This window comes from Suricata suricatta, chromosome 3 (assembly GCF_006229205.1).
Source record: "Suricata suricatta isolate VVHF042 chromosome 3, meerkat_22Aug2017_6uvM2_HiC, whole genome shotgun sequence".
NCBI lineage: Eukaryota > Metazoa > Chordata > Mammalia > Carnivora > Herpestidae > Suricata > Suricata suricatta.
The window spans coordinates 64,181,103-64,208,505 of NC_043702.1; the positions used below are offsets into that span (position 1 = coordinate 64,181,103).

Below are 27,403 nucleotides of genomic sequence, written 5' to 3' on the forward strand. Positions count from 1 at the left end.
ATTAACTAGTTGCTACATAATCTTCTTATTTCTGTATAAGTCTAAGTACATGAAATAGAAGTTGGGGATTTGATTTTTTACCTTGCTTTTCTGTTTGGAGTGTAATTGTAACTACTGTAGTGTAAATGATGGAAAATAATTGCATATGTTAAAAAATAAACAGAAAAAAATGTTTTAACACAGTCTAGATTCTAGAAGGTCCAATCCTTGTCTATCCCTCTAATTTTGTATTCTTTACTCTTTTTAAAAACGTTTGAGAAAGCCCATGCACATGCACATTGGGGAGGGTCAGAGAAAAAGGGAAATAGAGACACTCTCAAGCAGGTCTGCCCTGTCAGCAAAGAGCCAGATGCTTGATCCCAAAAAAGATCTCAAAGAGCGAGGCTTGATCCCACAAAGTGTGAGATCATCACCAGAGCCAAAATCAAGAGTTGGACGCTTAACCAATTGAGCCACCTGGCACCCCTGTATTCTTTATTCTTGATTACACTCTGCCCAGTCCCATATTACTGTAATTGCTTTAGATCATGTAATGAAATATTCTCTTTCTCAAATAAGAGTATTTGCAAATGCCACTTCTCCTCCCAGGAAACGCTCTCTACTGCACTATAGCCAACTCATACTTGTTCTTCAGCACTCATGTTAAAAATGATTTCTTATAGAAAGTGATTCACCATAGTACCTCACCTGTTTAGGTCTACCAGTTATATATCCTTGTAGCATCTTTTACTATTCTTCCAATGACTAATTTTAATGCTGATCCTTTCTTCTACTACATTGTCAGTTTCATGAGGGCAGATGCCACATCTGTACTGTTCACCACTGTATGCTTGCCATTTTGCACAGTCCGTTGACTATTGAATGAAATAAACTTTGCAATTCACTTATTACTAGGCAGAATAATATTTTTCCTTTTTAATGATTTTTGATGATGTATTGATTCATACAGCATGAAATCTGTCTTCAAATATATTGAGCACACAAGTTTCTACACTTCGTGTTTTGAAAGCAAGGACAGAACACAAACATCAGGTAGAAATTAATAGTCTCATGGGGTTTATGTCACATAATAACCTGAACCATGGTTTTATGACGCTTAAAAAATATTAGTCTTGGGGCGCCTGGGTGGCTCAGTCGGTTAAGTGTCCAGCTTCACCTCAGGTCATGATCTCATGGTTAGTGGATTCGAGCCCCATATCAGGCTCTGTGCTGACAGCTAGCTCAGAGCTTGGAGCCTGCTTCAGATTCTGTGTCTCCCTCTCTCTGACCCTCCCGTGCTCGCGCTATGTCTCAAAAATAAAAATAAAAAACATTAAAAAATTCATCTTTTTTTAAAGTTAAGCAAGATTCACTATTTTTTTAAGTTTATTTATTTATTTATTTATTGAGAGAGAGTGTGCATGAGTGAGGAAGGGGCAGTGAGGGAGAGAGAGAGAAAAATACCCAGGCAGGCTCTGCACTGCCAGCACAGAACCCAGTGTGGGGCTTGAACCCATGAATCATGAGATCATGACCTGAACCAAAATCAAAAGTTGGATGCATAACAGGCTGAGCCACCCAGGCACCCCTATTTACTCTTTATAATGGTAGAATTTAGTTATATAATGAAGTGAAATATATATTTCAATATTAACAAATAATAGAAATGATCATTGTCCCAAAGTCACAATTAATAAAGCATTTATGCTCAAATAGAAATTTTCAGCATTACATGCTATCCTTTTAATAATAAAAAATACATTTAAGTTAAAGATCCTGACAGACATTCAGGAAAGGAAAGCAAATAAAACTATTTTGCTTTTAAAACAAAATAAAAGATAACTAGATTTAGGTTTTCTGATTTTAATTTAATAGGTATCTCTAAATAGGGTGGTTTATAATTCATCAGTTTTTAAAGATCACTGTGGATTAATTTTATCAGTCACATACTTTTAAAATTCCTAGAATTTGGTGACTTTTAATAGGGTTTCAGATAATCATCATAAATATACAGATGTGAAAAAAATGTAGGTATGGATTTGTATTGGTGAAATACACGTTGTACACGTTGAAAAAGTATAGAAACTCCAGATCAAGGGGGATTTCAAGGGGCAAGATCTAGTAATAAAATGTGTAAATCCTGTAGGCTAAGACATGAACTGAAGTATATTTTTCAAAAGATAAATACTTCCTTAAGAGCTTTGGTATATAAAATCAAATGAAAGCAGACTAACCTTATAAAATTTCAGGAAAAAAGGATCTTTGAAATCTATTAATTTATTTATACCAGGTATTGATAAAAATATGTTACCTTTGATTTGATTGAAACTAATCTGTCAGTTGGCAAACTATTTTCTGTGTATATATGATGAAATGAAACTTCAAGTCTCTACTGAAGATGGTTTATGGAGCCTTTGACATGGAACCTAATTATTTAAAATACTGACATCCCTACTCCCAGATCCGTGTAGACAGGATGGAGCAACAAGAGCTTTAAGGCAATGAAGGATGGACCAGAGGCATCCTTCACCAACCACATGGGTTCCAGCAGGTTGCTTAATTCTTTGATGCTCAGTTTTCTTACATAAATATAGTACTAATACTTCCCTTAGAGGACACAGTTATATTTATTACTAGTAATCATTTTTTATTAAACATAAAATGTAGGGTATTTTTTGTTATTCCTTTTTTAAAATGTTTTTTTAAAAATATACTTGCCAAAGAGAGTGTGAAAGACAGAGCTTGAGTGGGGGAGGGGCAGAGAGACAGTGAATCTGAAGCAGGCTCCAGGCTCCAAGCTGTCAGCACAGAGCCCGAAGCGGAGCTCAAACCCATGAGATATGGGATCATGACCTGAGCTGAAGTCAGCAGCTTAACTAAGTCACCCAGGTGTCCCATTTTTTTTGCTACTCTTAAAGAAAGGAAAGGCATTGTTTGTGAGTCTGTTCAGGGACTTTGTAATACTATATAATATCCAGAGAAGTTGCAGAAAAATCTTTAAGTCTAAACTAGAAGGAGAAAACAATTTGATCTTAGAATTTTCTTTTGTTTTTAACATAAAAAAGGAAAATTCAAAGCTGAGTAGAATAGACATCTTTCTACATATCAGTGCATATTTCTAACCCAACAGAAATACTGACTAAATGTCACATATGTACTTTTAACTCTTGTGTTGTTTCATTCTATGATTAACTATCTCCCTGGCTATATGATAATGTGTGATAACTTTTGAGCATCAAAATCAGGGGAAATGGAAATTATAAGTTTCTTCCTCTCTTCTCCTACAGACCTACCTAGTTCTTTGCATGGAAAACCATAACATCTTTTGTCGCTACATAAATATCATAAAATTTTTGAATGAGCTAAAAAGTCTACTCCTTGTTTAATGAATTAGCCACTGAAAACAACCTATGAAATGCATACAGACAACAATATTGGCAATGAACCTCGTATGTTATACCTGAGAGCCATCTTCTTTTAGGTGGAAAATGCAAAGAGCACCCAGCTGAGAATCAGAAGACCTGGTTTGAAGTTTTAGCTCTGCCACTAATATAAAATATAGCCTTAGGAAGGGAATAAACATACCTGAGACTCAATTAAATTGTCTGCAAAATGAGAAGGTTGAAACCAATCAGATTGTGTTTTGGTCACTTACAGCTCCAAACTCCGGTGCTACATAAACCTTTTGCTTACAAAGTGAAGCTGGGAGAAAGTAGTGATTTATAAAGTGTTCTTTGTGGAATTCCTTAAGCAGTATGAGAGTTTTCTTTTACTAATCTTGCAGCAGTCGCTGCTAGGATGGTAGCTACTACAACCAGAATAGCTATCACGGCAACCATTTATCAAGCACCTACTATGTGCTAGTCATGATGCCAGGTACTTATGTATTTTATTGGTATTAATGTGAAAGTTTTGATTACAATTTTACAAATGGGGGAACTGAGGTTCAAAACGGTTGTAATAACTTGGCCCAAGGTCTTAAAGCAATAGGTAAATCTTAGAGGTGGGGCCTGAACCTAGGTTTTCTGATACCAGTAGCTGTTTTTCAATGACCGGTTTTTGAATGACCGGCAGTCTACACTAGCTGTGTGATCTGGAGTGTCACAGGTCTTTGTCATAACTGTAAATGCCATCTAAGTACTGCTGTCTCCCAAAGTTTTATCTCCAGCCCAACCCTTTCCTGAACTCCAGACTTCCATTTCTATCCAAGTACTCAACTCCTCCACGAATATCTAATAGCCATCTCAAAAACATGTTCAAATCCAACCCAACTGCTCAGAAAATTCTGTGAGCTTTTCTGAGAAATAGATCTAAGTTTGATGCCATTTTGCCACCCTCACTGTTTCTGCCACAGACCACCACCAGTATCGCTTGCCTTCATCATGGCAGGAGGCCCCCAGTCTATCTTCTTTCCCTCCACACAGGCTGTTCTCCACGCAGCAGCCAGAGTGGTATTTATAAAATGTGAGTCAGGTTGTGATATTCTTCTGCTGGAAATCCTTCAGCCATCACTCTGCATCTCATTCAGAGTGAAATTGGTGTCCTCATCATGTTTGTTCTACAACCGCAGCTCCTGGCCTCCCCTCTCACGGCCTCGTCTCCAACTAGACCCTACCTTTCCCACTCCGCCCCGGTCCCTCTGGGCTCCTTGAGGATTCCTGAACACACCAGGTACACTTCTACCTTCATACTTTGCCTTCATATTTGCTATTCTTCTTACACTGACCGTTCCCCTACATTCCCATATCTCCTGTCTCCCTTCCTTTGAATCTCTACTCAGATGGCATATTTTCATATATTTTATATATTTCCCTGATCATATGCTCTAAAATAGTACCTTGCCTTTCTTCTCATTTTGTACAGCTTTGTTTTTCTTAAGAGCACTTCTCACTAGCTGACATACGATCTACATCTCAAACACACACATGTACACAACCTAACTACACTAAAGCAGGAACTTTGTTTTGTTCAGTAGTGCATCCCAGTGCTGAGAAGAATACCTGCCATATAGTGGGGACTTAAAAAACATTTTCAAATCAATAACAAAAGAAAAATAAAGAGGAATAAGCATATGTAGCTAAAATACTGAAAACTGACATGAAACACATTTCTGACAAGAATTTTAGGAATATGGATTTTTAAAAACTTGTTTGTGATCTAGGAAATATAACCATATTTTATTTAACTATCAAAACAAGATATTAGGCATTTTCAGTTTTCAAAACACACCCTGGCACAAATATAGTAAGCATAACTACTCATTCTGCCAAAGTTGAGAAACAAAGCTAATTTGATATGTCACAGCTTCTAATGAAGATAACAGCCTTTAAGAAACAAGACAGGTTTTTCTTCGGAAATAGAGATGTTAGTCTAGGCTTAAAATATAATTTTATTTGTTGTGAATGGACACTTTCTTGTTTAGAAATTAGTGATAATAAACACACAAATGACCTCTTAAATGTGCCCAGACCCACCATCACCATCTCCAAGCATTTTTACCTTCCAGCAAAGGGCATGTGCTTGAAGTCATAAAACCAGGATTTGAGCATCGGGCTTATGTGGTGAAGAATAAAAGAGACAATCACTAGCCGAATCACTTGCAAACTCTACAGTATTATATACATCAAAGTTTACTAGGCTCTCCTACCAAGTATATCACTGTCACCAAAAGACTAAAGAATTTATCTTAGACTATTAGTCCACTTGCCTTTTCTTTTCTTATATCTCTACTCCAAGATGCGATTGTGAAATATAGTATTTTCATTCAGGTAATTAGAGATTTTAAAAAGCCTACTTTTTCTATATCAGAAGAAATTTGTGGCTTATCAGCCATTTTTAAGATTCTTACCGTTCACTTTAGCAAATCTTAATCAATTTACCTGGCTACATTCACATTGCAACTCACATCACTGCCAGTCCTCTGAGGGGCAGAGAGAGAGAGAGAGTGACAGAGAACCTGAAGCCCCTTAAACGTTTGTTTCTTCAAGGAAGCCAGTGCAAACACTCAAATTCAAGTTGTGTCTCGATTCCCAGAGAGCCAGAGAGCCCCCCACCGTAACTGTGTCCTCAATGTCCAGATTCTCTGTTTGAAATTTCTTTTTTTCTTTTCTTTCTTTTTCTTTTTCTGATTGAAACTTCTATAACTCTGCTTGTCCTCTACCACTGGGAGTCTCTTTTCTAAAAGGGTCAATTAGGACTCCTGGGTTCTCCAGCTTCAAAGGAGTTTTTGGAATTAGATGATTGCTTTCATGAAGTTTTCAAAAAAATACATGATCTCTACACAAAAGGCTTAAAACAAACCAGCTTTTTTCTTTAATATTAGGCTTTCTAAATTCTATCTCTTCACTCAGATTCAGACAAAATAGATTTTTTCTGACCTATTCAAATCTTCCATTTTGTTACTCGTTTTGCATATCATTTTCTAACTTCTGTTTCATCAGTCTCTTATTTAATACCTACTCTCCAGTATCTAATTTTAGCATAGCATCAGACATAAATTTGAGTTTTCACATAATTTCATATAAAAATGTTTACATAAAGGGCATATAGTCATTTAAAAATGGCATATGGAAAGATTTACTTAGTGCAAAGATTACAAATACCCAAAACATAATAATAGACCATAATTTATAATTCAGGAGACCCAAATCTAATATTAACTCTATTATTCATTTCTTTTTTTATGTTAATTTTTTTAGAGAGAGAATGCACAAGTGGGGGAGGCCAGAGAGAGAGGGTGACAAAGAATCTGAAGCAGGCTCTGTACTGCCAGCGTAGAGCGCAATGTGGGGCTTGAACTCATGAACCATGAAAACATGACCTGAACCGAAGTTGGACGCTTAAAGACTAAGCTACCCAGGCACCTCTTATTCGTGTCTAATGCTAACTCAAAGATCTTTATCCCCCATACCATTGGGTTCTCTTTCTTTAAAAAACACAAGTAAGGAAATACTACTTTAGATAATTCACAAAAAAGTATTAAATCTTAAAGCTTTTTGAATTAAAATATGTTGATGTCTATACAAAGGACATAAGGGAAGTAGTGGAATGAACTAGATGTTAAAAGGAGGCTAAATTCTAAAATGCTTTGCTTCTGAAAACATCATTTATCACATTGCCAGTCAAGTCTCGGGACATGATTTACAGCCCTTCCACCCAGAACTGAAACAAGTTTTCTGTACCAAGTTTATCCCATCTCCAGAAGTCCTCACCTTATCTATTTCAAACATTCCCTCAGCCTGTTGGGGGAAGTGGGCTTTTACATGGAAAGACTTACCATGTCATAGAATCCCAGGCAATGACTCTTTCTAAAGAAGAAACAGCATTAAATGTTGCTCTGAGACTGCTTAGATTTCAGTTTCCCTTTCAGGAACCTCACGTCTGGTTCCTGATGCATATCAATCCACCGCCCAAAGTTTAAGTGTTTTTCCTGTAAATGCCTCTGCCTGGCATAGCCCCAATCTTCCAAACCTATCAGTCTGACCACTATCCATTACTTAAAATAGAACCTCTCATTCACAGCTACTCTATTTAACTTCATATTACCATCTCCCACCAAGGTGTCATCAATCTCATTTCTAGGAAGTAGCTACTTCAATAAGGAGAATGAAGAATAAAATGAGGATGTCTGTGGGTTGACAGACAATAAGCCTTTGGTAAGACAAAATTGTTGCAGGACCTGTGTCTTGAATAAAACATGGCCACAATTAGAAAGGAAGGAAGGAAGGAAGGAAGGAAGGAAGGAAGGAAGGAAGGAAGGAAGGAAGGAAGGAAGGAAGGAGGAAAAAGAAAGATGGAAGGAAGGGAAAAGGAAAGGAAAAGGAAGAAAAGAAAAAATGAAAGTAAAGGAAAAAGAAAAGAAAGAAAAAAAGATAGGAAAGAAAGAAAAAAATCATTGAGATGCTGTTGGGGAAAAGTTTTGGACATCTATTTGAAAGGCCAGTGTGTATACAGTTATAATTATCAACATTTACTAACTCAAAGCTTTCAAATGCTGAGGTAAAAAGCTGAAAGTAGTACAACTGAGACCAAAAAGATATAAAATTGTGCCATTCAGATTATGTATATGGTTTCCATATGTGAAAGCAGTAAGGAAAATTAGCTCATGGAGTTCATCCATTGCATAACATTGTAAAATATGAAGACTTATAAAACAAGAGCCTGGTAACAAAATCCACATTCACGAAGAAGTCTTGGATGTAGCAAGCAATTTAGAAGGGCACAGAGGAGTACAGAAGAAAGGCGTCATAAGTTGGGGAGAGGGCAACTTCTAAAAGATGAGGAAAACGGGTTCACTTACCTATGATCCCATTTGCAATATGCTAATTGTTGAGTAAGAGGAAAGAAAAAAAGAGCACATCATGTTGCCAACCAGACATATTTAAAAAAAATCCCAGATCAATAATTCAAAGAACAATATAATATTAAGCGACTTGTCGAAAAAGGATATGAATGTACCAAAATCTTAATAGCTAATTTTCTAATAGGGTTGAAGGGAGTTAAAATGTACAGGGCAGAGGTGGCACTGAATCGAGAGATGGCCTTCCCTTTATTCAATACTATAAATGTCTGAAAAAGAAAACACAACACACAAGACAGAGTTTAGGATCTTAATATTAAAATTAATAACAGTTAAAGAGAAAGATGGGACCATTATTTAAAATTTTAAACTATAAAATACTATAGTAATACATGAATTACCAACATGCGGCATGATAGGTGCTTTTTCTGAGCACTATAAACTTTCCTAAATTTGGTAAGTGAATTGAGGATTTAAAAGAGGAATAAAAAAAAAAAGTGGAGTCAATGCCATAGGAATTCTTAGCATCTTTATCAAGTTTTGATATCAGTATTTTAAAACCGTATTTATAATCACAAAAAGCATAAATATTGGGCTTTGGTTATTTCTTATTTCTTTCTATTACTTCTTATTGAAGTATTCCCAAAAGAATACTTCAGTCACCTACTATTATTTCTTCTGCAGAGAGCCATGGGAAGGGCAAAGTTTATGGTACAAAGACATAATCCTGCTGATGATCAAAATATCTTATTTAGAGCTTGAGATTGTAAAAAAAAAGGAATTTAGATACTGCTTCTGGAAATATACTATCCTATCCTATCCTATCCTATCCTATACTATACTATCTATAACCCTTGTTTTCACTTTTTGCTTCATTATACCATAAGGGGAATAGACTGCCCTTTTTCAGTTACCAACTACATGATGCCCCTTCAGTACTCTTTGTCCTGAGAATGTAGGTTCAGATGAGTGCTTCCAAAAGACTTGTAGGATCATGGGTCCATTACATGCTCAAGCCCACTTAGCATCATAGGGATACTTCAGACAGAGAGGAGGAGGCACATCATTTTTCACCAGACATCTATGTGACTAGCCCAGAATCAGTTAGGAAGTAGGAGAAGTAAAGACAACGTGTCTAAAAACTCACTTTCTTATTGATATAGTATGGGTCCAGGTCCTCCAAAGGCTCTGACACCATTTCTGGAGGGATGTCTCCATAAATAAATGGCAGAGATTTCCCTGCTTCCAAGTCACTGTTTGGCTTTGGGCCATTTTCATCATCCTCATCTTTACGCTCTTGTTTGGGTCTCTTAGCTTTCTCTTCTGCAATGCGTTGTTCAATAGCAGCAAGGGATTCCCTGGTAAAGAAGCGGAAGCTGTCAGGTCCTGGTGGTACCAGCACTGACTGTGCCATCTTTTCATCCTGCTCCTTTAATCACTGTTTAGCTCCTTGCATAAGAAAGTGCTATGGAAACGAGAGAGAGACAGAAAGAGAGAGAAGCAACAGTCATTAGAATAAAAGGTAACTGTGGCAATTACATGATACTGAGATAAAATATATAAACCAAGCTATCTGTGATATTTACTAAGGAAGCTGTATTTGACATTCAGGGGATTCTCATGCATGCATTCATTTGCTTGCATGGAGATCTGTCTTCCACATGCAGTAGATGTCTATGAGGTAATCTAGTCTCCCACTCCCAAAATGTTTTAAGTGAAAATATCCAATTCCAAGCTCGGAAATGGAGGATACTGGTTTGTGCTTGCTGTTTCACTTGTGTGAATATTTTGGCAGCCATCTTTTTCAGCATCCTTTCTGAAAAAAATACCAGAGATCCAAGACAACAGATGAATAATCACCCAAAATTATAGAACCTGGGCTATGTGAGGATCTTGCGTGTATCTCTCCATTTTTTTCCATGTTCCCTTTGGCCTACTTTTCCACCTTTAAGAGCTTATTCAAAATCAACGCACCTGGTAAAGAGCCCTGGAAATCCTGAAATGCCAGGCTATGGAAACATAGGTAGATACTGCTTGAAAGCAAAGGAACAGGAAGGAGAGGGGGATGCCCGATTGCATTTGGAACTGCTCGGAAGCTGCTCAGGAAGGGATCCAGCTCCTGCCAACCTGGGCAGGAAGTCATCCACGTCAGAGGTCTGGATCTTGGACCCCCCTGGCTTAGCAACCTGCTGCTAACTAGTATAATTGCTTCTTAAATTAACAAATTTGTAGCACCTTAGGAAATACTGTAGAAATAGTTCATTTTCTCAATAGTGCCCATTTCATAAAAATCTAAATAGCAGATTTGGACTTGAAAAAATTAACAAGGGTAAGATAGTTTACCTTTTAAACAAACTCCTATTTTGTTGGTCTTTGCAATGACATAAATGGAGGTTTACTGTATTCTAATCATATTTTACTAGACTAACATATATAACTCAACAGGCATAGCAATCATTCCAAATGTTATCTCTGAACCAGTGGCGAGAGTTTCTATGATTTTTGAAATCATACAACGAAAATCTTAACTCCTAAATGCCATCTGTATATACTCACTTTCCTATTATTCCTTCTTTTTAAAATATCCATCCATTTGAACCCCCATCTTACAGGAATGAGAATTGCCATTTAATTATATGAAGTGTATTTTCAAAGAGTAAATGCATTAGTATCCAGGGCATTTCTGTAGCATATGCCAGATCAAACAGGGAAATTTAAAATAACATAAGGTACTGCACCGTTTCTACATATTTTTTTTTGAAGTAGACTAGGACCTTTCAGCCACCAGCTAACAGACTGTTCTCTCAGTATCCCTCAGTATCCAAAACATCTCTCATTTACCTCACCCATCCCCAGAGACCCTCATGCCTCAACAGAGCTAGGCATGAAGAAGGTCCATGCAAACTCCATGGAGGAAACTGCCATGCCTGTATGCTTTAATAGAAGAGACATGCTAAAACATGCAGCCAGCAGCTTCAAAATGAAAGTGATCCTCTGCAGATTCCCCCAAGGATTGTACTGTAAAGGTAGAGAAGCATCACAGAGAATAAGCATAATAAGAATATTAAAACATTACCCCTGCAGAATCTTTTATACCCAGAGTTTGGGATTGATAAGCTGGCACCAAGAAGACTGCAGCTAAAATTCCATCATTCTTTTTTTCTTTTTTTCAATTTTTTTTTTTTTTTAATTCTCCTTCAAAGACCACACCTAACTTCCTGTAAAAGGATTCTGGTAACTGAAGTAAGAACGGGCATTTCCTGTTTGGGGACTACAAAATGGCGTTATTATAACTACCACTAGAGGGCGGGGAAACTGTGAGGAGAAACCCCTCTCCGAGTATTCAGTGTACGGACATAGAGCCGTGTGATTGAAGCCGCCCAAATTTTTCACTAATGGAGATTTGATCTCCCACAGCCTCTTAGTACGAACCGTTAAGACTTTGCTGATTTCAAGCATCAATTTTGCTAACAGATTAAGCTTCTGTTCATGTTTTTTATTTGATAAGCCTTAAATCATTCCATCAATACAAATAATTGATATTAAGAGTAAAAAGAGATAGTAAATAATGCTAAAAGTAAAAACTCATAAAACAGCATTTATATTAATGAAAGTCTTACATTTAGTGGATTTTAACATTAGCCTTAGCCCCAGAGTATCTGATATCCAATATAGTGCTTTGCTAATTCAACAAAGGGATGGTCTTTGTGCTATACAAAAATTTTCTCTAGAAATAAAATTACCCTAATGGGACATCGATCTTATTTTATCTCTGATTTTAGTGGATGAAAAACAGCCAGAAGAAAACTGAACAGTCAGTGAAATCCTAAATTCCAGTCTTTCAATTAATGACATAGTGATGATTGAGGGCTTACTATCTGCCAGTCGCTGGCTGGGCTAACATGTTTACATACAAGGTATCATTCCATCCTTCCCACATCCTATCAAACAAACACTTTCACTGTCCTGATTTGAAAACTGAAGAAAGGAAGTACACAGTGGGGAGAAAAAAATCACCCAAGATCATGCATGCAAGATTCAAACTCAAAGTCTAACACCAAAAATCTGTGAACTTTATTTAGCCACAAAAAGAAATACCTGCTCATGCAATTAAAGCCTGAAATAAAGATTTAAATAAAAATGAGGCAGTGGTACCAATTATAACCAGAAATAGTCCTAATTATTAAATCAAGATATTTTCTAGGTTCATAATTTTCATTAGAAAATGTATTTGTTGGAAATGAGCAAGGAGAAGATTTAGCCAAAAAGAATTTTTTAGTCACTCTAGTAAGTCTCTTTTGTTTACAAGAGACAAAAGAATGACTCAAACTGGCTGGAGGAAAGGAAGGAAGGAAGAGAGAGAGAGAGAGAAGGAAGAGAGAGAGAGAAAGAAAGAGAGGGAGGGAGGAAGGAAGAAACAAGGAGGGAGGAAGGAAGGAAAGAGGAAGAAAGAGAAAGGAAGGAGGAAGTAAAGGAGGGACAGAAGGAGAAGAGCAGGAAGGAAGTGGGGGAGGAAGAAAGGAAAAGAGAGAGAAAGAAATGAGGGAGCAAAGGAAGAAGGAAGGAAGGGTGGAAGGAAAAGGAAATTCATTAGTTCAAGATTTATTGTCTAGGGCTAGCTTTAGGCATGGAATGACTCTGGAACACAGGTGATGTTACCAGCACCTAGTATGCTGCATTCTTTGGCTCTGGCTTCCATGGTGATAGCTTTTCTAAGGATTCATCCCTTATTTGTAGCAGCTCCAGGCTCCCAACCTCCCAGACTTGAATCCAAAAGGCATAAAGACCCAGAAAAACTTTCATCGCATCCCACTGGCTCTGGCTGGGTCACATGCCCGCCCCTGAAATAATCACTCCATCCTAGGTAATTCTGTGCTTTGTGCTTTGACTGGCTTCCCCTAAACCAAATGTCTACCCTTGGAACTAGGAGGAAACCTTGCTTGAAACCTATGAACAGTCAGGATTATGATGGTGGTATGGGGACATCCCTCAAAAGTAGGAATGGGATGCTGTCATGGGAAGAAGGGCAGGATGAATAGTTGTCAACAAAAACAAGTGTGTACTCTGGTCACATCTTGGTCGTATTTGTAGTGCCTCAATATTTGGTAATACTACCAACACCAGAAGGTATGTTGTGTGTGTGTGTGTGTGTGTGTGTGTGTGTGTGTGTGTGTATATATCTTTATATATATATAACTTTCTAGCATATATATAGCATATTTTCTAGCTTTACCATTTTCATTAGAAATATATATATATATATATATTTTCTAGTTTTACCATTTTCACTAGGGAAAAGTATATCTTCTAGGCAGACCATCTTAAAGACATAGAAACCAGGCAAGACAGAAGATTCCTTCCTCAAAATAAGTTGAGGGAAAGGACATGCTATCTCCCGGACCACTGGCTGCCCCTGCTGGGCTGCGGGCCCTACGAGGGCAGGGAGCCTGTCTGGACTTGTGGATCACCTTCCAGTCTCCAGTGCTTATTGCTCCATGTGGTTTCTCCATACATATATGGTACTGAGTTAAAAATAAGAGCTAGTTTGTATTTGTATCACTAGATCAAAAGAGGTCAAAAAGACCTAGTAAAAAAAAGGGTCATGCAAATAAGATCTGGCTTATTTTAAAAATACAATTTATTACTCTTTCTTAGACTACAGTCAGAAAACACTGAAGAAGTGTTCTTCTTGCTTCTTTAGGGTCAAGAAAGAATCTATTTGTCTTCGTTGGTTTCACGCTGTAAATAATATTTTTCAGCAAATATGTGAAAATATGTGTCCAGATACATGTTTTCCCTTTTAATTTTTTTTTAAAGTTTATTTCTTTATTTTGAGAGAGAGAGAAAGAGAACATGAGTAGGGAAGAGGCAGAGAGAGAATGAGAGAGAGAATCCCAAGGAGGCTCCACGCTGTCAGCACAGAGCCTGGCATGGGGCTCGAACTCACAAACCTTTAGATCATGACCCAAGTTGAAATTAAGAGTCAGATGCTCCACCAACTGAGCCACCCAGGGGCCCCTACATGTTTTCCTTTTTAAGTTAGTTTCCTTGGTGGTCCAGGCACTTAAGTTAAGGATGCTCAGCTCTAAATAGTTTGATATCCTTCTTTTGGTGTTGCTGTCACTTATCTTTTTAAGGGAGCCAATTTGCAGTTCTTTTTATTTAACCAATTATTTTTGGCACTCAGTTTGTAGCTACACCTTATTTATGCAACATTATCAATCTTGAGGGGCTCTTGTTGACTTACTATTAGTTGGGGGCACCATGCTTCTGAAGAAAAGGCAGTAACTTTGGAGCCACATGGAACTAGTCAGTATCTTTACTCTGCTGCTTTCTAGCTGTGCTTCTTTAGGCAAAGGACTTGGATTATAGTGAGGATTAAAATAAGATAAGTAAGATACCTAATACACATAGCAGATGCAACTTATCCAATTTTCCCCTATGCCTTTAAAGCTCTTACACGTAACACTGTACTAAGCAGAAGTAAAATCAAATACAAAGCTAGAGGCCTGATTTTCAGAATTTGCACTGCAATTTGTTATTTAACAACAAAAAAAGACAAATTTTTTTTGAATTCTAAGAGCCAACATTCTTCCAGGAGCTTAGTATACAGTAAGTAACCCAAAAGACAAAAAATAGACAAAATTCTGCCCTTATGAAGCTTATATTCTATATAATATATAAAATACAGATCTATATAATGATACAGATTATGTACAAGTAATTTCAACATGGAATATAGCAGGTGGTACTAACTGCTATGGAAAAAGATAATGTAAGAAAGGGAAGGAAAAATATCAGGGTAGGGGTCAGGGAGAAGGGTGTGTTGTAAATTTAAATAGGGTGTTCAAAAAAAAAGTCTTGCTGAGGATGTGACATTTAAGCAAAAGCCCCCTGAAAGACCAAGGAAGGCAGCCAAGTCATGAGCCTTCCTGGATGATGGGTTTCTGAGGGGAGAAAATGCATGAAAAGAACTACAGAAAGGAATTCACATTTGGAAAGGCACGTAGGAAGGTAAATCACATTGAAAGACTGAAACCACAGAAGACAATAACACATCAACAGGAAGAAGAAAGTGGAGCAGGTAGCAGGGACAGTGAGTACCACAGCAGATGCTGCCAACCTCAGTTAGGCCTGCCATCTGGTTTCCCAGCAGTTTCACCGGTGACACCTGTGACATAAATGTCAGGATCAGAGCCCAAGCCAGACCCTGAGAAGCAACGGTCACACCAGGAATAAAGGAAAGCTCATTGCCACTCAGTGTCCCGAGCCTGAGCACAGAACAGAAAGAGGGTGTCGAAGGCAGGGTAGCCATGCTCAGCTGCTCAGAAAACTTGAAACCTGGATGGCTTTTTGTAGGGTGGACCCAGGAACAGCCTTACAGATATGAAAATACAGCAGCCAAATTTAACATCTAGAAACAGCTCAATTTCAAAGAAGTAGACAAGGCAAAACGTTGCCTACCCTTAATACCTAGAAATATTTGGTGAAATTTTAGAAGATTAGAAAAAAGATCATCTTTCTGACCATGATGCAGTTTTTTTAAAATGAACTAATTTAAAAACAGTACCAATTGAGAGATATAGCTGCAAAACAGATACTGTTACGGCACTTTTTGTTTGCTTGCTTTCGTGGGTGAAGAGTGTTTTGGTAATGCATGTGTTGTCTATTCAAAATGTTGGCAGCTACCTTCACTGGCAAATTCCATCACTTCTAGTCAGTCCGACTGCCTTTTAGAGAGGAAGAATATTGAATTAAGAACTCTATTCCTCAGTCCATTTAATCTTCTGACATGGAGGGCTTTTTCCTCTCCCTCTTTTTTTTCCCTTTCTTTTTTCTTCTCTCTTTAGAATAAGGGTGATTTGTGTGCTGGTCAAATGCATAGTGTTGCTTCTGGAATGAATTCAGATCATTTGAAGTAATATATTTTTGAACAGCAAAGCATTACGACATTGCTTATTCATTTTCTTCTTTTTCTTAACATTATTAAAATACCAATTTTTGCCTATAAGAATGAATGAAGGGTATTTTAAAAGAAATGATTTATTGCATTCCATGTTTAAAAGTTTCCCTGTATAACTTCATGTGTGTGAATTTTAAAATTATGGTTAGAACCCATAAGATGGTTAGATTATGAATAGCTTTCTATCCATGTACATGTACCACAAATGTCAGATCGTGTGATTGCCACCCCACCACACTGCTGCATCACCTTCATCTGTAAACTGAAACAGGAAAAACAGCAGGCTTGGTAAGGGAAAAGGGCAATAGGCTAAGGAAAACATACTGTGTCCCCCAATAAAGTAATCATTTGCCTTCTACATATTCATTTGCAGGCTCATACTCATGAATGACATTTTCCATTTATTTTTCTCACTCCCAACCAAACAAAATATACTGAAGTCATTAAAAGCAGGGACTGATCTGTAAAAAGGCAGCCTCATCATTTGGAAATTATCAAAGGGCAAGAAATGACTCACACATTTTTTTAAAAGTTCAAATCATGATCACATATTTCAAACTGAATATTCTTTGGTTTCTCATAAAAGACCACATTGAGAAAAGCAAGAATGAGAGTAAGAAAAACAAGGAAGTGGAGGAAGTGGAGGAGAGGGGGAGGAGGAGAGGGGGAGGATGGGGAGGAGAATGGGGGGGAATGTTTGGAGTTCTATAAAGAAAATATTCTTCCAAATAAAAGATTTATACATTAAAAGATATGACTTAAATTTAGAATTAAACCTCTACTATTCTTTATGGAATTAGCAGATTTTTTTCCCCTTGTGTTGGTACCATAACCAACACTAATTAAAATTATAGATTTTGTGTTTGGAAAGGGGCTTTCCAATGGATCATTTAGTCAGACCAGTTATATTCATTAAAGATTGAACTAAAATCAGAGACAGATGATTTTGTCTCAGATCTCAGAACAAAGATTTCACAACTTTTCTTGGTTGTCTAGTCAACTTTTTAATCACTGATTAACTTATTCTTTAGTTATAATCTCTGTCAATATTAACACAATTTAGGGGCACTTGGGTAGCTCAGTCGGTTGAGCAATGACTTCGGCTCAGGTCATGATCTTGCAGTTCATGGGTTCCAGCCCCACCCCAGGCTCTGTGAGGACAGCTCAGAGCCTGGAGTTTGCTTTGGATTCTGTGTCTCCCTTTCTCTCTGCACCCCCTCCCTTCTCAAAAATAAATAAAAATATTTAAAAATTTAAAAAATTAACACTATCCAGACTATTTCTGTTACAGTTTCATTGGATGAAATGGAAGCATCATACATAGCCTTATATAGGATTTATCAGGGAAAAATTGCCGTAATATTTCTTTAGCATTCTGCTTATTGACACTGAAAGGATATTTGCCTATTAGTTTTAAGCATTATCCAGGGACTTCACTATAACTGCAGTAGAATAAAAACACTGGCTGATGGTAGGCATGGTCCCTATAATTTTCAACCTTCAGTCTGTTTCTCTGACTCTCCCCTTTCATGATATTTTGATTGCTAATGCTAATTTAATTAACCATTCCTGAGAATAAAGAATAATTAAAAGGCATGGACACACAGATTTTTATCATCTTGCTTTCTAACTGTCATTCAGTATAGAATATTTTCTAATTTTCTTTATGATTTCTTCTTTTACCCATGGATTGAATATTTAGAAATCTGTTGCTTAATTTTTTTAAATGCCTTTTTATAGATACTTTATGGTTATTGGTTTCTAATTTAATTCTACTGTAGTCAAATATTCTGAAATAAATTAAGGCTTACTTCATGGCCTAGCATATGGTATTTGATGAATGTTTCATGTATACTTGAAAAGAATGTAAAAAAAAGAAAATGTATATTCTGCGTTGGACGTATTATCCTATAAATGTCAATTACATCTTCATGTTTGATAATTGATGCTATTATTCAAGTCTTCTATATCCCTACTAAGTTGTTTTCTACTTTTCTATCAACTACTGGCAGAAGATTTTTAAAATCTCTAACAATAACTGTGTATTTCTCACTTTATTTCTGTCCATTCTTCTTTTATTTTGAAACTTCATGATATTGTTATACATATTTAGGAGTCTTAGGTTTTGTTACAAATCAGCCCTTTTATTCTTATGAAATGACGATTTTTAACTATGTTAATATCCCATGTTGCAAAGTCTACTTTATATTATATTAATATAGTCACATCAGCTTCCCCATGCTTAGTGCTTACACTAGATCTTTTGCTATTCCTTTACTTTCAGGCTGTCTGTATTATTATACCTAAACTATGTCTCTTGATAACAGTATATCACTGGGTCTTGCATTTTATCCAGTCTTCTGACAATCTCAAGAGTAGAGAATATATGCACCCACATAAGACCTATGCCAGAATGTTCATAGCAACTTTTTCATAATTGCTAAAGCCCCGAAACAACTCAAATGACCATCAGTAGGTGAATGAAAAATAAATTAAGATATATTTATCCAGTGCAGTATTACTCAACAATAAAATGCTATGAACTACTTACACAGATAACAAAATGGTTGAATCCCAAAATGGATGCTGAATGAAAGAAGCAAAAATAAATAAATAAATAAATAAATAAATAAATAAATAAATAAATAAATAAAGTACATATTTTGTGGGTTCGTTTAGGTGAAGTTTTTGAGCAAAGTTAAGCTCTGGTGTTAAAAATCAGAAAAGTGGTTGTCTCTGGAGCCATGATGGATTGATTGGGAAAGGGCACTGGGGAGGTAGAGATGTTTTACATCTTGATTGGCATGGTGTTGACAATGGGAGGATACATTTGTCAAAACTCAAATGAATATGCATTTTGTTTTATGGAAATTATCCTTCAGAAAAGAAAAAATCACGAGTCCAAGTTATACTGCCTTTCTTCCACTTATTTCCCAGAAAGTCTGTGTGACTACAAGTCAGACATGGGTAAGCTAAGACAAACCAACCATCTTTGTTTAGCCCTTTGCTGATCTTCTTTCATTTGAAGAGTGTTCCTATTAGGTCTTTTCAATTCACTTTCTCCGTGTGCCTAGGATGAGAATATAAGCCTCTCTGGTAGGGATTTATACTTTAATAAGAGGTACAAGCCCATTTATGCCTTTAAGATAATTTGTTCTAGGATACTTGGGAGTTTGGCTCTTTGATCCTAATACCATCAATATTCCCTGGCCCCTAAGAATTAAAAATGTAATTAGACTAATTAGCTAGTCAAACATGCAAACATGCATTACTGGCAAAAATGCCAGTAATAAGCCCAGTAACAGCCATAAGACGACAATGTAAAAAACAATACAAGGTAAGTAGCAAGATGGTATATGATTTGTTTGTGATAACAATGACAAACTTAATAGCTATTTAAAAATTTTTTACAAAATATTTTATATATTTTACTTTCATTATTTTTTAAATTGAAGTATAATTTATATAACTATTTTAGTTTCAGGTGTGCAACATAATGAGTCAACAATTCTATAAGTTATGCAATCCTCAGTAAGATAAAAGTATCATCTTTCACTATAGAGTGACATAATGATACTATTATTACAGTAGTACTGACTATAATTCTCTAAGCTATACTTTTTATCCCTGAGACTCAATTTATTTTTCACTTATAACAACCTTAGAAAGTAGATCAGGGAGTATAAATAACTTCATCTTAAAAGAAACTAAAGTTTTAGTCAGCCTATGTCACTGGCCATAGAAAATAAACAACAGATGCAAGAATACAACATGTATTTTGACTTCCCCCCAAAAAGGACTTATTTATTCTATATCTCCTGCTGCTTATAAAAAGTTAAAGGGTGGAAATGATGAGCTAAGACGTCTTTGATGAGGTGGAACTTAGGGTGAGCTTTAGTTTTATTAATCTTTTTTAAAAATGTCTATTTATTTTTGAGAGAGAGAGAGACAGAGAGACAGAGAGAGCATGAGTTAGGGGAGGGGCAGAGAGAGACACACACACACAAAATCCAAAGCAGGCTCCAGGCTCTGAGCTGTCAGCACAGAGCCTAACATGACGCTCAAATTCATGAGCCATGAGATCATGACCTGAGCCAAAGTCGGACCCTTCACCAACAGAGCCACCCAGGCACCCCTAAGCCAAGCTTTAAAGACTGAGACAGAAATGGAGGGCATTCCAATTGGAATGGAAATCATGAACAAAGGCCTAGCCCTAAGCAGTACCTGGCTCTGGCCTACAAGAGAAAACAAAGCACGTCAGGACAATAGTAGATGAAAAGATCGGTTGGACTAGAGTGGAAGTTCTTGCCCAGATAATGTTGCAGATCTTATCAGGGAAAATGATAGAGGCCAAAGTGGAGAAGATGTCAAATAGAATGTCAAAGGTCAATGGCAAGTTGCTAAAGTTTTTAATAAGAAAAGAGAACTATCAAGAAGAAAAGTGTATATTATAAAATATCTTAAGTTTTATAAAATGTTAATATGAAAATAATAACATATTAAGATTACAGTTTTAGTACACTAGTGCAAGTAGATAAGCAATAACTGGGTGATAAAGAAATAAAGGAATTAGGTGCACAAACTTGCTTAAGGAAACTAAGTATAGGGAAACGTCAGAGTAAATGGAATAAAATTCTTAAGTTTGAGGTTAACAAAAAGATAAAATTTGCCTAATCACTTCAAACTTATTATTTAATTGATTTTCATGATAACTTCTAGGGTAATAACAATTATTATACTTATTATACACAAGAAGACCCAAAGAGGTTTCTTTCTTGCCCAAGGACAGATTAGTAAGTAGAGAAGCCAGAATATGGCCTGTGGAAACCTGATGTCTGAGTCCAAGTTCTCAACAACTTGGTGCAAACACCATGTTTTCATGGTGATTAAAATCACCTATATAGACTGTAAAATATTAGTCATGGCTCTACTTCATGCTACAGTGTTAAGATTTCAAAATTTTATTTTAGGTCTATGATTACCAGGTCAGATTATGACTACTGCCACCTATGCAGGCTTTATATACAGTAGACTCTCACGAGGAGTATGAAGTCCATGTGGTGGAGTTACCTCATGTGCAAATTAAGCAATCTGAATTTTATAATGAGGATACAGGGAATATTGGGGAACACTACTCAGTAAAACAGTATAATCAGATTTATTTCTTAGATATTATTCTGATACTATGGAAGAACTCTGAACTGTGAAGCCGTTTAGGACAGGAGATAAGATAAAAAGCTATTATAAGAGTCCAGCCAAGAGACAATGTATGCCAAGGCAGAAGCAATGGAATGAGGAAAAATTATTTGAGTATTTCTGAAGTTACTTTAGTAAAATTCGAAGTTTGACTGAATATGGGTGGAGAGAGAACTGCATAAGATGAAGAAGACTCCAAGCTTCTTGTCTGGAGGATAAAGCACAGGAGACAGACAGCTTCTCTGTCTTTCACAGCCCTCACTCATCTCCATGTTCTCTGAAGTCAAATTCCATATGAAGCCACCTAAATTTATGAATGAAGACAGAATGAAAGGTAAGAAATAAGAAAACTTATTCTGCCCTGAAATATTGAAGCAAGAAGAGAACTAAAATCAAGGATGTTACTGAGGAATCTTCTATATAAGAAAGTCATCTGGAAATTCAGTTGGTGTGTTGGGGGTGAGGATGTCAAGAATGAATGCTTCTACTTATTTCATAATAGAAAAAAATTGAGAAGTTTGAATAGCTAATAAACAGTCTTTTAAATGAAAAGATATACAGATATATGCTTTTAGGAGAAAGTAAATATTTCCAGACTTTTTGCTAGAATAAGGAGAAATATAATAATCTTTCAGAAAAGGGAATTGAAAAGAGATACATTATTAACTAACATAAAATATTTTAAAATTACTTCAGTAAAAAGAAATGCAATGAAATAGTAAAAAAAAAAAAGCCATCTTCCTTTATTTAAAATTGTTAGTCTGGCTGAATGTGAAAATAGTATTAAGAAAAAATATCCTGATATTTTAAATTGTCAATGAATATAAAATGTGAATGGAATTTTTGTTCAAAGGAAAGTTGAATTATCACTTCACAAAAGAGGCCAATAATAAGGAGAAAAAGCCATCAATATTTAAAGATTCAACAAAAAGCAGCTTCATTGGTAAGGAATAGGGAAGGAATGCATGTTAGAAACGTCTCAGTCATTATTAGAGATGGGCATGAAACACACACACACAGAAGATCAAAATCTCCAGACCTTGGCATTTTATGAACCCTAGTCTGTATCCTTCTACCATTTCCTGGCAGGAGAGATATCTGGATAAAACGCTAATTGGCTTTAAGACTGTATTGAAACTTTATTTTGCTTGCAACATTTTCTACTAATTATCAGTTTAAAGAAAATAAAGGCTATTCCATTTGAGAGATAACCAAAGTACTCAAAAACTACTTTTCATTGTGCAGATTAAGAAATATGCAGAGAAACAGTAATAGTAACCGTATTTATTACAAAGCAACACTTTTAAGTAAGATTGAAAGATAATTCCTTTTTCTCTTTTTCAAAAATCCAAAACACATTCAACATCATACACAAGGATGCATAGTGACTATAGTGTGGGTCAGGCAAAGTGTGAGGAAAGGTAACAGAACTGGAGCAATACTCTCTGTGATAGACAATCTGCTGCAGAAAAGATCCACATGGTGCATTTCCCAAATCACTGTCCCAACAGTACCCCTAACTTGAGATAATTGGCATATTTTACTTCTGCAAATAATATAATGTCAATAGGACAGAGAAAGTTCATAAGGTAAAGCCAAGGATAACCCATTGAATAGCACACCAGTTAGCTAGCCTATAAATTCTCCATTTTACTAGTAATCTAGAACTGGAATGCTGAACCACCTCTTATCTTTTAAATAAATAATTAACTTCATCCCTCCTTGATCTACTCTACATAGATTTTTAGGTGTGGATTCAGCCTCGCAATGGTTCCATTAATATGGACTTGAAGAAATATAGAGGTAGAAGGCACTTTAGAAAGAATGTGGTCTATTTCTTTCATGTTAAGGCTGGTAAAATCTAAGTTCATGGAATTTCAGAGTATAGATAGCATCAGATCTAGGACAAGAGTTCTGTTTTTCTGGCTCCTAGTTTTGTCCTCTTTCCACTGGTAATAATTTGTTGACTTTGAAGAAAAGAAAAGGTTATGAGATTTTTAAAAAAGAACAATAGAAGAAATTCTAACTGAATAATAATAAAAATGGGAGTTGTTTTCTATGAAGTAAATAAAAATATTTATTATTAGAGTCAGCGGATATTTCTATTATATATCTCTACTCACGAATAATCTTAGGATCTCTACTCATTTACTTTCGGGTAAAGGTCTGTCAAACACAGGCATCTAATCACTCTTCTTCCAACTCACCACCCTCCCATTTGCCAGATGCAAGTGAGAAGAGCATTGCACACTCTGAAATAAGTTGAGGAAGGAAAACATGGGTCAAAGCTAGGAAGAGAGTTTAACATGCCATAGTGTCTTTTTCTAGAATAGTCCACAGAAGCTGACTACAGGAAAACTAAACACATCCAGGATTGTAGGCATAAGGAAGATCAGTTCAATTCAGAAATAAATAAAAAATATGCCTATAGAGCACCATGATCACAACTGGATCCCACAGCAAGGGCTGGAGCAAGAGTAAGTTTTGCAGCAACAGTGGGACACTGAGAATATCATCTAAATTTCTGAGATGTTTGCCAGATGGCAAAGTCTATGCTCAGATTACAACAGGTGCAAATAGTCATGCCAGACAAAGAACAGGAATACTGCTCCCATGAAGGCAACTGAATTCAGGAAATAAGATTAGTCCTGGCTGCCAAATCTACACAGTCCCTGCTGTGATCTCTCCTATTTTCCTTAGGCCACTGGACCTTTGAACTGGCAAAGTTGAAACAACTGGAAATTTAAAGCTTTCTCTTTTGCCTAAAAGATTTTTAAATGTTTATAGGAAACCAGTACATGATAGAACCATCTCAAATCCCAATGTTATACAGCACAGAATATCATCTGTAAGGATGAATAAGCAGGAAAAAATTACCAGACATGTAAAAAAAGGTCATTATTCAAAATAAGGGACATAATCTTAATAATGTTGTAGATAACTCCTTATAAAACAGAATTACTACAAAAAGAAGAAGAGGACATTTTAATATTTAAATATACCCTGATTAAGATTAAGAGGATATTTTAAAAGTGAAAGTAAAGCTAGCAGTTAGTAAGAGAGTCCAACTGGACTGCATGGGTAAATTCATGGTACAATATAAACAGTAAACAGCAGATTTGAAAACAAAGAAAATTAAATCTGTTGCAAAGAAGACAAACTCAAGACATCTCCACAGATTTAAAAGGAAAAAGAGAGGAAAACAGAAGAATGACTATTACAAATATATATATGAAGCAAAAGCCAGAGGATGCTATAGTTAAAGATAGCAATTTTCAGGAGAAACTAAAGCCAACATAGTAGTTGCAACAATTTTTAATCTCAGGAAAGAATAGAATCTTTATATCAAGAGTCTGTAAATCAAAAAGGGTCATCAAATACAAATAAATTAAGGAAACTAACTCCTAATCTAGACATATCCTACTAAGACAGAGAAAGTTAAAAGATAAATAAAAATTCAAATCCTTCAAGTTCCTGGTAGGGAAAATGGTTAGTTCCAAAGAAGGAAAAAACACAAACAGAACTCTGGCTGCATATTCTTTTCTACCTGAAATTGCCATTCCTAAATGAGGATACATGAGAAACATTCTCACAGAGCAGGAGGTTAAGAAATACATCATCAATGTACCCTTCATAAAAAGATGATTCTAATATATACTTCAGCAAGTCAGGAGAAATAATAAAAAGTAAACGTAGAAACCAAGTTGTCTGAAAAAAGCCCAAATAAACCTAACACCGATGATAACAAATTGTGAATTGGTTTATTTGCATTAAATAACAAAAAGTACTAAATTAGACCACAAAGCAAAAGTTGAACAGATGCTGTTTATTTAAAAGAAGCATGGAACAAATTGCCAAAATTAAAAATAAAAAATGGGTGAAAATATATCAGACAAATACAAACAAGAATGTAAGGCTTGCAACATTATTATAGACAAATATATTTCATTCCAAAATTACTTAAGTGGATAAATAAGATAATTTTATACTTATAAAGGTAAATCCTTCAATAAAAATACACTAATCATAAATTTATAAATATAAAAATAGTATATTATTAAGCAACACTGTTAGAAATTCAATAACTGTAGAGGATATAAACTATTTGTCTCAGTTTTTGAGAGATGAAACATGTAAACAAAGTAAAAACATTAAATATTTGAATAAGATAATTGTTATTTTATTAACTATATACCAAACTTTGTACCATACAGAGAAAATTTTCTTTTGTAATTTATAAAGCTAATCAGTTATATAGTAATAAACTAGCAGGATAACAAACAATTAAATAAACAACAAAAAAAATCCTACCTCAGTAAACTCTAGAAAGTAGAATTTGTAGACCTAACTCATATTTTTGACCATAGTACACTAAGTTTATAAAACTTATTTTGGAATTTATAAATCTTCACTATTCTTGGGGTATCTGGGGATTCAGTCAGTTAAGCATCCAACTCTTGATTTCAGCTCAGGTCATGATCTCATGGTTTGTGAGTTTGAGCCCTGTGACTGGCTCCACACTGCTTAGGATTCTCTCTCTCCCTCTTTCTCTGCTCCTCCCCTGCTCGCTTTCTCTCTCTCAAAATTAATAAACATTTTAAGAAGTCTGTTCTTTTAATAAAATAATAAAAATAAGTAAATCTTAGCAATTCTCTATGAAATGGTTAACACGTATGAAAATGAAATTACCAAAATGCCATAAGAGTAAACTGAGCAGGCAAATTGAAAGAAAATAAATTGAAAAAGGGTAAAACGACCTTAAAATAACAATAAGGTGTTGTTTTATAGATGAGTTGTTGATATCTTCTAGAAAAGAAGTATTGGCATTATCTAGAAACACTTTACTTACATATTTTAAAACATGACTCAGCATATTGTATAGACTTGTAGAATTCCTATGTTGTGCACCTGAAACTAATGTAACATTGTGCATAAACTATATTTCAAAAGCAATAAAAGAAAACTGTCAAAAAAACTGGCTTAACAATAGAAAAAATAGGAAATTATCTAAAATATTTTCAGAAAAAGTATAAATTTGATAGTAAAACTTTACCAAAAATTAAATCTACAACCAATGTCATTAGTGAATAAGACATAAAAATCTTAAATAAAATTCATCAGCTACTTAATCAAATAATGCACTAAAACCCACCCAAAATAGTAATTTAGCGATGTGGCAATATTAGGAAATATATTCATGAAATAGATTGTGTCAATGGATTAATAAAGAATATGAACTATATCCAGATGTGAAAAAGCATTTAGTAAATCTTACATTTATTTACAAATTATTATAAATGCTCTCTGTAAAGAGAAATATAAGAAATCTCCTTATATGATAAAGTCTATCTGTCTCAAATAAAATTTACTTTGATACAATTATATCACTATGGGTACTGATATAAATGTATTTTAGTGATGAAACATAAATATTTATCTCAAAGTTAGGAAAAACTAGACATTTTCACTATTAATTTTTCCAGGAAAATCTGCCAATGTAATTAGGTGAAAGCATTGATTTGATACAAATAGAGAAAACACTGATTAGTAGAAGAATTGAAAAATGGGGGACAGGAAGATAGTGGCAGAGTAGGAGGATCCCAGACTCAATTTGTCCCATGAAAACGACTAGATAAATATCAAATTATCTTTAATGCTCCACAAATTAATCTGAAGACTAGCAGAACAAATTCTACAAACTAAAGGTAGAAAAGGTTGGAAGCACAGAGACTCCGCTTTAGAGAAACAGATTGTGGCTGCTGCCTTGGGGCGGGGCCCTGGTCACCGAGAAGAGTGAGAGACAGACTGACACACAGGGGAGCACATGGGAAAAATCAATCCCCATAGCCATGGGCTTGGAAAGCGAGAGGGCCCAAATTTTGTGAGTTCTTTTTGGTTTTTTTAGTGTTTTATTATTTATTTTTGAGATAAAGACAGATTGCAAATGGGGGAGGAGCAGAGAGAGA

General features: G+C 35.6%; 1 protein-coding gene across 4 annotated transcripts in view; it reads right to left on the reverse strand.

Annotated features, from left to right (window-relative positions):
• The window catches only part of LOC115287760 (sodium channel protein type 2 subunit alpha), a 142,088-nt gene that overhangs the window by 80,913 nt on the left and 33,772 nt on the right, over positions 1-27,403 (reverse strand). For 3 of the 4 annotated variants that reach the window (XM_029934465.1, XM_029934462.1, XM_029934464.1), the window contains exons 1-3: positions 11,355-11,685; positions 9,426-9,743; positions 8,429-8,547 (exon numbers count right to left, since the gene is read on the reverse strand). In XM_029934465.1, the coding sequence (XP_029790325.1) occupies positions 8,429-8,547; positions 9,426-9,692 (386 nt within the window). In that variant the 5' untranslated portion in view covers positions 9,693-9,743; positions 11,355-11,685. Of the gene's footprint in view, positions 1-8,428; positions 8,548-9,425; positions 9,744-11,354; positions 11,686-27,403 lie in introns of those variants that run through there. The other variant, XM_029934463.1, reaches the window with a different exon arrangement.